This window comes from Podarcis vaucheri (genome assembly GCF_965113315.1).
Source record: "Podarcis vaucheri genome assembly, chromosome: 2".
In the NCBI taxonomy this organism is placed as follows: domain Eukaryota; kingdom Metazoa; phylum Chordata; class Lepidosauria; order Squamata; family Lacertidae; genus Podarcis; species Podarcis vaucheri.
This window is the reverse complement of record NC_138760.1, coordinates 3,544,641-3,556,717: the sequence shown is the minus strand read 5'-3', so window position 1 is coordinate 3,556,717 and position 12,077 is coordinate 3,544,641. Positions and strand designations below refer to the sequence as shown.

General features: G+C 47.2%; 1 protein-coding gene across 5 annotated transcripts in view; it reads right to left on the bottom strand.

Moving 5' to 3' along the window:
* Nucleotides 1–1,258: 1,258 nt before the first annotated feature.
* The window catches only part of TNS2 (tensin 2), a 135,241-nt gene continuing 124,422 nt past the window's right edge, over nt 1,259–12,077 (bottom strand). For all 5 annotated transcript variants that reach the window (XM_082207773.1, XM_082207777.1, XM_082207775.1 and 2 more), the window contains 9 exons: nt 10,535–10,621; nt 8,664–8,795; nt 6,916–7,008; nt 6,269–6,346; nt 5,467–5,544; nt 4,531–4,699; nt 4,273–4,341; nt 3,008–3,037; nt 1,259–2,548 (listed from right to left, as the gene is read on the bottom strand). In XM_082207773.1, coding sequence (XP_082063899.1) covers nt 2,407–2,548; nt 3,008–3,037; nt 4,273–4,341; nt 4,531–4,699; nt 5,467–5,544; nt 6,269–6,346; nt 6,916–7,008; nt 8,664–8,795; nt 10,535–10,621 — 878 coding nt within the window. In that variant the 3' untranslated portion in view covers nt 1,259–2,406. The remainder of the gene's footprint in view (nt 2,549–3,007; nt 3,038–4,272; nt 4,342–4,530; nt 4,700–5,466; nt 5,545–6,268; nt 6,347–6,915; nt 7,009–8,663; nt 8,796–10,534; nt 10,622–12,077) is intronic.

The window sequence follows — 12,077 nt, the reverse complement described above, 5'->3', positions numbered from 1 at the left end:
CAGGGAAGGGTAGAATAACAGTTCTTTGTTGCGGTGTCATGTGAACTCGCCACAAAGAAATTAGAAGAAATGCTCAGTAAAACAGCCAACGTTTGCAAACATGCAAACGACGACTTAATAAACAGGTCATCTGAAAGCAACCACATACAACTTCAAATATATCAACTGATTGGTCCATAAATGGCCACTCCAATTTTCTCTTCATTGCTTCGCTGGGAAAAATAGCACTTTGTTTACAACTGTGCCCTGGAGAGAACTGGAAATTGAACTCGAAAGGTCTTCCTGACAGGTTCTTACATGGGATTGGTGCTGCCCATACATGCACAGGTTCTGTAGCAGCTGCAATAAAGCGGTAGTCCCCCCACCCTGCCTTTGATCCACCCCCCCATTTTTGCAGAAAATCTGATTTAAAAAACACACCTGTTGGCGGATTTAAAAAACACACCTGTTGGCTGTTTGTAATACCCAAATTACCTATTTGCAATACCAAGCCTCCGTCCGGAAGCACCCACAGAGACAGGTCCAGATGATCCAGCCATAAATCCATGTACTCAGTCTCTCTGCACTCCTGAGTTAGGAGCAGAATTCAGAAAACCTGGTTCTTCACTCTGCTAACCCCCAGGTTACTGCTGCCTTTAATTTTAATCAGAATATGAGAGCAATTGGTCCCATTCTCTTCACTGTGCTCTGGTCCGTTCAGCACACATTGCTGCCGCCACTCTCTGCTCCTGCCACAAGGTAACCTGGTAATTTGAAGACCAAGCATCCTTTTGGATGCTGTTTACATTAGGGGTAGGGATCCCATGAGCCTCCAAATATCTCTGGACTACGGCTCTCATTATCCCTGCCCCTTGGCTGTAATGGCTGAGGCTGATAGGAGTTGGGGGTCCAGTAATACTACCCGATAACTTAAACTCTCTATGCAAGAGGTGTGAGTGAATTGCCGCTCTTGTGCTGCTCAGTTCTATTCAAGATGTAGATTGGAATAAGTTGGAGGGTTGTTGCCTTAGAATCCTATCCAGAAAGCAAGGCTTTCATTCTAAATGGAAAAGAGTAGTGGGAAAACAATTGAAACCCACATCCAAGCTTCAGAGCAAATGGTGAGAAAGACTGCCAGACTGATAAAATATATATTGGTACAGCAAAGGATGAAAGGAAGGGAGGGGCATTAAAAAAATAAATTAGAATTCTAAAACACCCAAGACCAGCTTTGCAGCCATAGCTTGAGTGTTTAAAGCAGGGCGGACAGGCTTCAGGCTTATGAGATCTACTTCCATTTTTTACTAAAACCCGGACACCCTCTAACCACTTTCACAGTCTTTCAGACACACACAAACAACACTCCAGGTTGGCCCCTGCCCATCTCCTTTGTTTCAGTAATGTAACACTGGGAGGGGTGTTATTTTCTGGTTGTCACAACTTGGGAGTCACAAATCCTTGCTGATCTACTTCAACACATCCAGAAAGCTAACAGTAGAACTGACTGCTGTCCACCTAGCTTAAAACTTCCAAAATGGATCACTTATCTTACCATGTTGAGCACTTTTCCTCACTAATGGAAGACAAAGTTAGTACTTGATAAGTCTGAAGGGTATTTATAGCCAGGCTGGACTGACCTGCATGATCAGAAGCAGACATGGGGCTGGGACCTCTGGCTGCTGGTTCTGTGCTGCAAAATGGCACACATGCCCATATGCAAGGGATTTGCAGGAGTGGGGGAAACAGCAAGTAGGGGGAGAGCTTAACCTGCCCACTAGTCTCCTCCCCAACCCCAACCCTAGCAAAGATATTCCCAGGTGCTTTTCTCACTTTGCTGAGGCTTTGACCCTGCAAACAGAACCACCCGCCTTCTGTTGCTTTGCAGCGGAGAAGCAAGAACCAGATTTCCCCAGCATGGTGTTTGCAAGCTGGCCCTTAAGCTACCCTTGGCCTGCCCAGAGTAATTCTAACCTCTTCGTCTACTAGGATGGTACAATATGCTGCCTCTGAATGGATGCAGACAGTTCCACATATTCATTGCTTCCAGACGCCTTCAGTTACTGTTGTGCTGCAGAGCCTTGTCTGAGCTTATGAAAAAAATCAGCCAGATATTTAAAGATGTACAGTCCTTTTCTAAGTTGTCATCCATTGGCGCTTTGTCTGCTAGTAAGAAAACACAGTGCAATGCAGACTCCTGAAGTGAGTGCAGCCTTGACATCCACTCCCCCCTAGAGCCCTTTTTGCTGGCCAGTAGGTGGGAGAGAGGCAGGGGAGTAGAAAACCCCCTAGCAGTGACTCCACCTGGGCCTGCCAACCTGCCCAATAACAGCTTCTCCCCGCATTACACGAGCAGCACAAATCAGTGGTCAAGGTGGGGAGGAGGAGGAAGAAGAAGATGCCTGCAGAGAGATCTGCAGCAGTGTCCCTTCATCTCCGGTGAGTCCCCAGCATAACCTTTGTGATGAAGTTGACAATGGCCGATGCCGGTTGCTCAGGGTCTAGCTCAGCAAAGAGGTGGCAGACGTTCTCACATGGGCTGCCTTGCTTTTTGGCCACAAAGCCAAAGATCCTGGAAGAGAAAAGCACTGCTGAAAATGTGTGTGCATGCGTGAGAGATGGTCCTGGTACCCATTTTAATTGATTCTCCCTCCTCCCCAACTCGTTAAGGCACCTGGATGCAGCATCAAAAATGGAAAGTCAGGGCTCAGCTCTCGGGACCAGAATAAAACCAAAGAGTTTTGGAGGAAAAAACATCCACACAATTTTTTTTGTACTCTGTAAAACACTGTAAATAATAATAGTAGCAGTAGTAATAGTAATAATAGCAATATAATAATAAGAAGAAGGAGAAGGAGAAGGAGAAGAAGAAGAAGAAGAAGAAGAAGAAGAAGAAGAATAGCAGTCTCTGGGACACAGAGAGGGGCTCTATTCCTGCCCAAATTCTCTTGTGCAGGAGGGATGTTAAAACAATGCCTGACAAGACCTTTGAAAAGTTAGCCACATGACCTCTGGCCTCCCCAATGCTTACTTGGATGTAGTGCCATCTGGGTTAGCCCACCTGCAATTAAAGAGAGAGAGACAGACAGAATAATACCATATCAGAAAAAGTGTATTTACCATCATCACAATTTATTTAAACTCAGCTTAAAAGGGCAGAAGTTTAAGAAACTGTCTGTGAGGTCTTTATTTGTTTTTAGGTATTAGGTTTATGAATTCCCCTTCCTCCAAAAGAAGCCCAGAGTGATGTACAATAAAAGATAAAACAACAAAATACTTAAGTATTAATTACAAATCCCCAAATCTCTATGAAATAACAACATTATTAAAACATAGTATCACTTGCTGACGTTAGGCATTAGACAATAAAAGCTTGATCTGTAAAGGTCTGGGTAAACAAAGACATCTTCAACGGACACCTGAATGCAAATAATGATGAAGGCAAGCCTAACTCCAGGGGGTCATGATTCTAGAATCGGGGGGGGGGGGCCTTGCTATCCAATCTTGAACCATGAATCCTAGTGGGGACCATAAGCAGAGACAAACCCACTCCACCAATGTTAGGAATCACATCGGCTGGCCTTGGAGAAGGTGCTGCTTCGGATACCTGGACCCCAGGGCTTTAGAAGCCACAATCAACACAATGACAACAGGCCTAGGGAAGGTGGGTATGTTTGGCCCGAAAAGGCCTGGTGGGCCTGATCTGGCTCGTGGGTTGAAGGCTCCCAACCACTGTTCTCAACCAAAGTGATTGCACTTTCCACCCTAGGGGGGTCTTTACAACATACAATTCCTCCTCCTGCACATGCGCGCAAACTCATTTATCATAACCGTGGTCATTTTATTAGTCACACAAACAAAAACCCACAACCACTTATAATTAGAACCTTGTGAGCCCACCAAAGTAGGAAACACAAATATAGGACTCAGCGACATCAGTAAAGAAAAAGAATGTTAAATGTGCTATAACACTGTGACACCAGATGGCATTGTGGAGTTCCGTCTTTCAGCAATGTGATTTCCCATTATGAGGTTTACAGTGCATTTTCCTGAAACTTTTTTTTGATCCAGCCATAGTCTCTACACAACAGCCTCTTCTTAGAACACAACTTCTAACATTTCCCCCAGAGGCCCAGGAAAGATCACAGAGACGAGCCTTTCTAGAAGCTCCTCCACAACCTCAAAGCTACAGCTGTAAAGGCTCTAGAGAGAACACTGACAGCAGACTGGCGTTCTCTGAGTAAGGCACAAGCTAAGCAAAAGCCTGTGGCAAAGCCAGGCTAAGCTGCTGGTTACCTGCGGTCCTGAGGATCTGTGCTGCAGAAAGTGACGCTGCTGACAGGATAATGGCGCCGGAAAAAGAGCCTGTGGGTAGAAGGAATTTTCCTGAATCAAGAAGGGAGGAGGGGTGCAAAACCCACTGTGGGTCTCTCTCATGACAACAGGAAGAATAAAATACACGGGAAGAGCAAAACATATCAAGAGGGGCAGGGAAGACAACAGCATACTAGGAGGAGAGGAGGGGCTTGGCCCACGGCTATCCTGGTGACTCACTTTCTCTGGTTGTCTGTGAGCGTGATGCCCTGGGCTGACACCTTGAAGTGCACGATGCAGGCGGAAGGACGAGGAGTGGCGCTCAGGGTGCTGGTGGCTGCCTTGGCCACAGCCTGTGGGCCTGTCAGGGACTCTGTTTCCACAGAGCTCAGGTACAGCACACTGCAGGCTATAATTTGGAAGAGGGGAGGTGGGGGAGAGAGAAAGAGATGGATTGTCCAAAACTTTGCACCTTCCATAACCACACAGCTCGGACCCCACCCAGTTCCCCATCTGCTCAGGCTTCCAAACACTTAAGAGAATCCCCTCCATTTCATCCTTGTTTGATTTTCCGCTGCTGAAACCAAAGTCTGAATTAGATGTTAGCGAGCCTTGGTTGGGAAGAGGCTGCAGTGGGAAGTGGGAAACAAGGAAAGGGTTAAGCAACCCTTTCCCTCAATCACTTCTTCTCCCCTGTGAATTTCATCCTCTCCTTGCTGCTTTGCAGCTTTTCAAACTGACCAGCACTCCACAGCTGCATCTGCTGCTGAATGCCTTCAGACCTCCTTACCTATTTGTGACAAAAATAGCCTAATATATCTTCCTACTTGAATGACACTGACATCTAGTGCAATATTCAGCTTCTTGTGCATCTCAACTTACATGAAGAACAAAAAACAAGGTTTTGTTACTTCTATTTTTCAGTTTTAATTTGTATACCACCTTTCTTTTTTGGGATAGCGCAGCCACTGGAGCATGGAACTCTTAATCTCATGGCTGTGAGTTCGAGTCCCACATTGGGTGATCTAATGCAAGTAAGTCATAATAATGGGGCTTTAGCACTCTGTGTGGTTATGCACCCCTTCACCTGTGAATATCAGAAGTGGAATTCTCTAATCTGCTGCTGGTCGAAAAAAATGAACACCCACTGCCCTCCCTCTCTGCTTTGGTACTGACCTGCTCCCTGTTTCAGCAGATCAGCAGCTGTGCTCATGTTGGTGGGAACAGCCAGCTCTGCGCTCTCCTCCACAAGATCTGAAAAGGGAGAGAGAGAACACTGTCTAACATGCACACAGTGGTTACAGGATGTGGGGCTTGCATGTGGTGAAACAAAGTTCAAAACTTCATTCAGCTGTAAAGATTAGTGTCCCTCGTCCCAACCTACAGGGTGGCTGTAAAGTTAAATTTCTGCCATGGGCTTCTTAAGAGAAAGGTGGGTTGCAGGTGTGGTAAATATGAAGCTGCCACAAACCTTAGCATTTAATGAAGTACTTCCAAGGGTGGAAAGCACTTTGCAGTTATTATCTTGTAATCCTTGCAACTGCAAGGTACATGAAGGGTGTGGGGCTGAGTGGCAAGAACCACCTGGTAAATTCATGAGAGTCAGGATCTGACCTGAAGACTTACTGATCCCTAGCTCTATCTCTGAGCCATCACATTGCTTATACCAGCATGGGAAACAGTAGCTGGAAAACTTGGCCGCATCCTGCTAACAGTAGACACACTGAAATCAATGGACCTGCTAGTTTTGTACATTAATTTTGATAGCTCTACTCTGAATAGAGATTAGTTGGATAAAATCCAAGCAGCAGAGATGACGACTTGCCTGGAATACACACACCCATGCCCCTTTCTGCTTTAATGTGGGGAAGCTGCCATACAAGGCATTATATTTGATTGTTTCAAGATTTATAGCCAAACTATGTCCTCACTGCAACCAGATCTCTTGACTCCCGAAAGCTTCCTGAACACTTCTTACCTTTGCTTGGGATACGGAGACGGCAAGGCAAGGAGATGGGGGTGATGGAGTGCTGGGACACCAGGGCTGGCAAGCTGCCTGCAAGGAGAAGAGGAACAGTCATGGGGCACAGCATTGCTTCTCCTGCACAGCCTCCTGACAGTATCTCCTCCCCTGCACATAGCAAGCACCCTCTTCCTCCCTCAAGCCTGGAGCACTGCTTAACCTCCCTAGCAAAAGCATAACATAATTTTTCTAGATGAGGATATCAGGAGCTCCTGGAGGCAGCGCCCACTTGCCCCACAAGGTACATCATAACATTACAAAGAGCCCTGCTGGATCAGGCCAAGGGGCCATCTAATCCAGCATCCTGTTCTGACAGTAGCCAGCCAGGTGCTGGTAGGACACCCACAAGCAAGACCCAGGCACTCTGCCCTCCTGCTCCTTCCAGTCACTGGACTTCAGAAGTCTTACTGCCCTCAACTGTTGTGGCAGAACACAGGCAAACACAGACATCCTGCTGGCAGCCAGTGATAGCTTTACCCTTCAAGACTCCAAGCAGGTGGCTTTAAAACTTATCTGCTTAGGTATGTGTGTAACTTTTTACATTGCAAAATATAAATGAGAATGTGCCTGGCCACCTCTTTTTCTTCATCCCAGTCACTCACCAAAATGGGGCTCGTTGTTGCAGCCTTTGATCTTCACCCCCTTCGGTCCTGTCTCAATCAGAAAGTGACGCACCAGCTGCTCAGCAGGATCGCCTGGGGAAGGAGGGAGAAGAATTGGGGTTGCTTTGTATTTTTAAGTGAACTACTTTGCACCTCCTCAGCAAATATATGAAGCAGAATGTAATTATCCTTTAGGTTTTGCCCTTCTTTGAATTTTGCAATGCAGTTCTCAGTTCAATGAATGTATCAAAATACGTTTCAAAAGTGCGTATTTCTAACATTCAGAATATATTTAGAAATGTGTACAAGGATATGAAATATGAACTTACTTACATACAAATTTTTGTATGAAACTCACAGATCAGTCTGAAAGTGGGATGGAATGGACTTTTATGAATAAACAAAGGCAAAACTGACACTGTGCAGAAATAGGATGAACTGTCCATCTCTAGTCCTAAACAGCCTCGGCCCAGTATACCTGAAGGAGCTTCTGCCCGGACGCTGAGGTCCAGCGCCGAGGGCCTTCTGGTGGTTCCCTCATTGCGAGAAGCAAAGCTATAGGGAACCAGGCAGAGGGCCTTCTCGGTAGTGGTGCCCGCCCTGTGGAACGCCCTCCCATCAGATGTCAAAGAGATAAACAACTACCTGACATTCAGAAGACATCTGAAGGCAGCCCTCTTCAGGGAAGTTTTTAATGTGTGACATTCTAATGTATTTTTAATCTTTGTTGGAAACCGCCCAGAGTGGCTGGGGAAACCCAGCCAGATGGTCGGGGTACAAATAACAAATTATTATTATTATTATTATTATTATTATTATTATTATTATTATTATTATTACCCTCTCCCTATGCAACATGCTCTCAGGAAGAGCAGAGTACTCATCAGTTATGGCTGCTAGGGTCTCTCCTATATACTTTTTCTTCCAACCTCTCTCAAGCAAAGAGAGAATTTGCCAGGGATGGAAACTTACTTATTTATGTATCTTCCAGTTAACCACATCCTCTGGGGGTTCATAAAGTTAAGAAGGCACAGATACAATAAAAACTAAACCTATCGATGAAGGGGAGCAGGAAGACATAATACGAGGACAAAGATCACATAAAACATTGTGGCTTAAGAGCCAGCAATTCAGAACACTCTTGACGGGATAAAAGGCTAAGGAAGGAATTGGGTAGTTTGAAGAGGAGGGATGGGCAGAGGAGGGAAGGAAATCTATTAGCCAGCCTTCTCAGTTCCCCCTCCGCATTTCCCTTCTCGGCTGGACCTGGCCAGGACACGGCTAAGAGGCTCGGGAATGTCAGAAGCAGCTGTGTTCATATTGTGCGATACTGAGAGGAGGCTTTACTCCTTGTCTGTCAGTCACAGATGAGAGGACAATGAACAAGATGGGCAAATTGCCCATCACTCTTTGTATTGGGAGGCTGGAAAGGTTTGCCCAAATGACAAGACCCCGCCCTCTTGGCCTCACAGGTGTGGTTTAAAGGAAAGCAGAGCAAGATGCTTGGCACCAGCTGGGCTGTCGGAGTTGCCGGAAGGAGGCTTACAAGACACCAACCAACCATCTTAGGAACTCTATATTTGAGTAGAGGTTTACTCTGTAGCCGTTTCTTCTCCCGCGAAGCAGTGTACGTTTAGGATCAGGGTTTTCCTTCTAACACTGCAGCGACTGCTTGGGAGGCAGGCACTCTCTTGCATGGAGCTGTAGCTACTGCTGCAAGTCAGGAAGTGTTGGTTTGTTGCTTTTACCTTTGGTGGAGTGGTTGATGCTGTTGGGTGGAGGTGTTGCCACTTTCAGAGCCAGGCCGTAGGCCCCCTGGAAGGAATTACTGTCCCGAATGAGGAAGGTCCCAGGCTCCTTGTCCTTCAGAAGGGCAATGGCTGCTCAGGAGCAAAAATGTAAGTGCATCAAATCTTGTGTATGCAGAAGCCTGCAGTTCTGCCATCACACTACATTATTCTTCAGAATGAGGCCCAGTACCAACCGGGGTCCCTGGTACTTCCTTGTGTAAAATGGACACCCACTTCTTTAAAGGCACCTGCTACTCACAGGTTATGATGGCTGCTTCCTCTCCAGCAGACAGGAAGCAGCAGTGACCATTTCCCCAAAACACAGGCAAATACAAAAAAATGTCAAGTGTTTGCTCTTACAGTGGTACCTCGGGTTACAGACGCTTCAGGTTACAGACTCCGCTAACCCAGAAATAGTACCTCGGGTTAAGAACTTTGCTTCAGGATGAGAACAGAAATTGTGTTCCGGCGGCGTGACAGCAGCAGGAGACCCCATTAGCTAAAGTGGTGCTTCAGGTAAAAGAACAGTTTCAGGTTAAGAATGGACCTCTGGAACGAATTAAGTACTTGACCCGAGGTACCACTGTACATACATTACATACAGAGCCGTAGATAGGTGATCTTGCACCCCTGGCAGAACCATCCAGATAGCGCCCCTTCGCCACGGACAAATTAGCTCTTCTTTCCGCCTCTCCTCCACCCCCCCTCCACCCATTCAATTCTTCATGCACTTCACCTTGTAATGAATTCTTGTTTGTAATGAATTCTGACTGAAGGAGGCCAAAACAGAGAGAGAACACCAAGATGGGGGAAGGCTGACCTACGTGATGGTACATCGGTGTCTCCCCACTTATGTGCGGGTTACGTTCCGGGCCACTGATATCACCATAAGTGAAGTCGCATAAAGTGGGGAGCACCCCACTTTCACAGGGAGAAAGGCATGGGAGCCAACTTTTTGGGGCCAAGGTTCCTTCACCCCCCTAAAATATTATGAAGATTAATGGGCATTGCCATTCAAATAGTGTGCATGTGCTCCATCTCGATTATACAGGGCAGTGCTTACCTGACCCCCCCCCATATATTTTATTCAAGTTGGCACCCTTGAGGGAGGGAAAGGAGAGAGAGAGACAAAAAAAGTGACTCTGGAGTAGGCAGGCTTTGAAGCTGGCGACTCTCCCCTGGTGCCCGGAGAGGCAGGGGTGCGGGCAGTGCGGTGGGTCGGGCAGCACCAGGGGACGAGGCTGGTGAACCTTCCCAGCCCCAACCCTGAGCAAAGTCCAGGAGAGGCAGAGCCGGCGCCTCACAGCCAAACAGGATGGGGCGCTTGGGGCACACACAGGCTCCCCGCCAGGCTTCCCAGCCAACCCAGATGCCAGGAGGGCCAAGGGTGAGGGGGGCAGCCAAGAGCAGGCGCCACCCAGCACGCCCTCTTCCCTCCCCTGTCTGGGCTGTGGGCCGGACATGGTGCCTGGTGGAGGGTCTTGGCAGCTTATTTTAGGGCCCCCCCCCCCGCCTGCGCCCCTGGCAGGGGCCCACCTCACCCCCCCTAGCTATGGCCCTGATTACATATGCTATTACAGTGCAGAGACATTTTAAATATGATCACCCAGTGGGAACATGAAGTTAACATCAAGAGTCACAACTCAAGCAGACACATATTTCACAGTGATTAAGTGAATTGCAAGAGAGATCTAGAGCAGTTCTTGAATTAAGCGCTGTTTGGTGCTTTTTAAAAACAAGGTTGGCAGAGCCTGCTCTAGAGAATGTGTCAAATACTGATTTTGTTAGATCCTATCCAAACTAGGCAAAAGTGCTTGGGAATGGTGTACCTTGATCGCGGGACAAATGAGGCTTGTACCAGAACTTTGATGTGTCTTGGACAAATTTGACGCTAACCTGGTTCTCTTGCTGTGAATCTGGAAGAAAAGAAAATGGAAGATAGTGTGGCTCTCCTTACAAAAGGCAGACAAGCAACAGTGTTAGGAATGGCTTTTAAAACGTGCAACATTAATACTAACACAAAACATTTTTTGCAGCCCATTAAGAGTGTTTGACATGCTTAACTTACATTATTCTTAAGTCAGGGATGGGGAACCTTTGGCCCTCCAGATGCTGCCTGACTACATTTCCCATCATCCCTGACCATCGTCTGTAATGCTGGCTGAGGTTGATAGGAATTGGAGTCCACAGGTTTCCCATACCTGTCCCAAGTGACTCTTAGGACAATATTACAATGGGGAAGGGTCATAGGTAGAACACAGGCCCAAGTCCCAAGTTCAGTCTCTATTCGAAAGGATCTCAGGGGACAGGTAAGGATTCCAGACAGCTGTTGTGTGTCAGAGCCGAAAATATGGGGCTAGATGAGCCAATGGTCTGATTCAGCATAAGACAATTTCATGTCCTCATTATTCCCAAATCAATGGGGTCTGTGGCTTGTGAGGAGCACTTGAAGGAGCTGGATATGCTGTCACAGCTGTCCATGGAGGCGCAGGTTAACTCTGTGTCCAGGGCAGCTGTCTACCAGCTCCACCTGGTACGCAGGCTAAGACCCTCCCTGCTCACAGACGGTCTCCCCAGAGTGGTGCATGCTCTAGTTATCTCCCGCTTGGACTACTGCAACACGCTCTACGTGGGGCTACCTTTGAAGGTGACCCGGAAACTGCAATTAATCCAGAATGTGGCAGCTGGACTGGTGACTGGGAGTGGCTGCCGGGACCACATAACACCGGTTCTGAGAGATCTGCATTGGCTCCCAGTACATTTCTGAGCACGATTCAAAGTGTTGGTGCTGACCTTTAAAGCCCTAAACGGCCTCGGTACTGTATACCTGAAGGAGCGTCTCCATCCCCATCATTCTGCCCGGACGCTGAGATCCAGCGCCGAGGGCCTTCTGGCGGTTCCCTCATTGCGAGAAGTGAGGCTACAGGGAACCAGACAGAGGGCCTTCTCGGTAGTGGCGCCCGCCCTGTGGAACGCCCTCCCAGCAGATGTCAAAGAGATAAATAATTACCTGACATTCAGAAGACATCTTAAGGCAGCCCTGTTCAGGGAAGTTTTTAATATTTAATGCTGTACTGTTTTTAACACTGATTGGGAGCCGCCCAGAGTGGCTGGGGAAACTCAGCCAGATGGGTGGGGTATATTATTATTATTATTATTATTATTATTATTATTATTATTATTAGTTTAGCCTGGAAAAGAGGAGTCTGAGAGGAGACATGAGAGCCATCTTCAAATATCTTAAGGGCTGTCACATGGAGGAGGGGTGGTGCTTGTTTTCTCCTTCTCCTGAGGGGAGGACTCAAATGGCTTCAAGTTGCAAGGAAGGAGATTCTGACTAAACATTAAGAATAACTTTCAGACAGCAAGAGC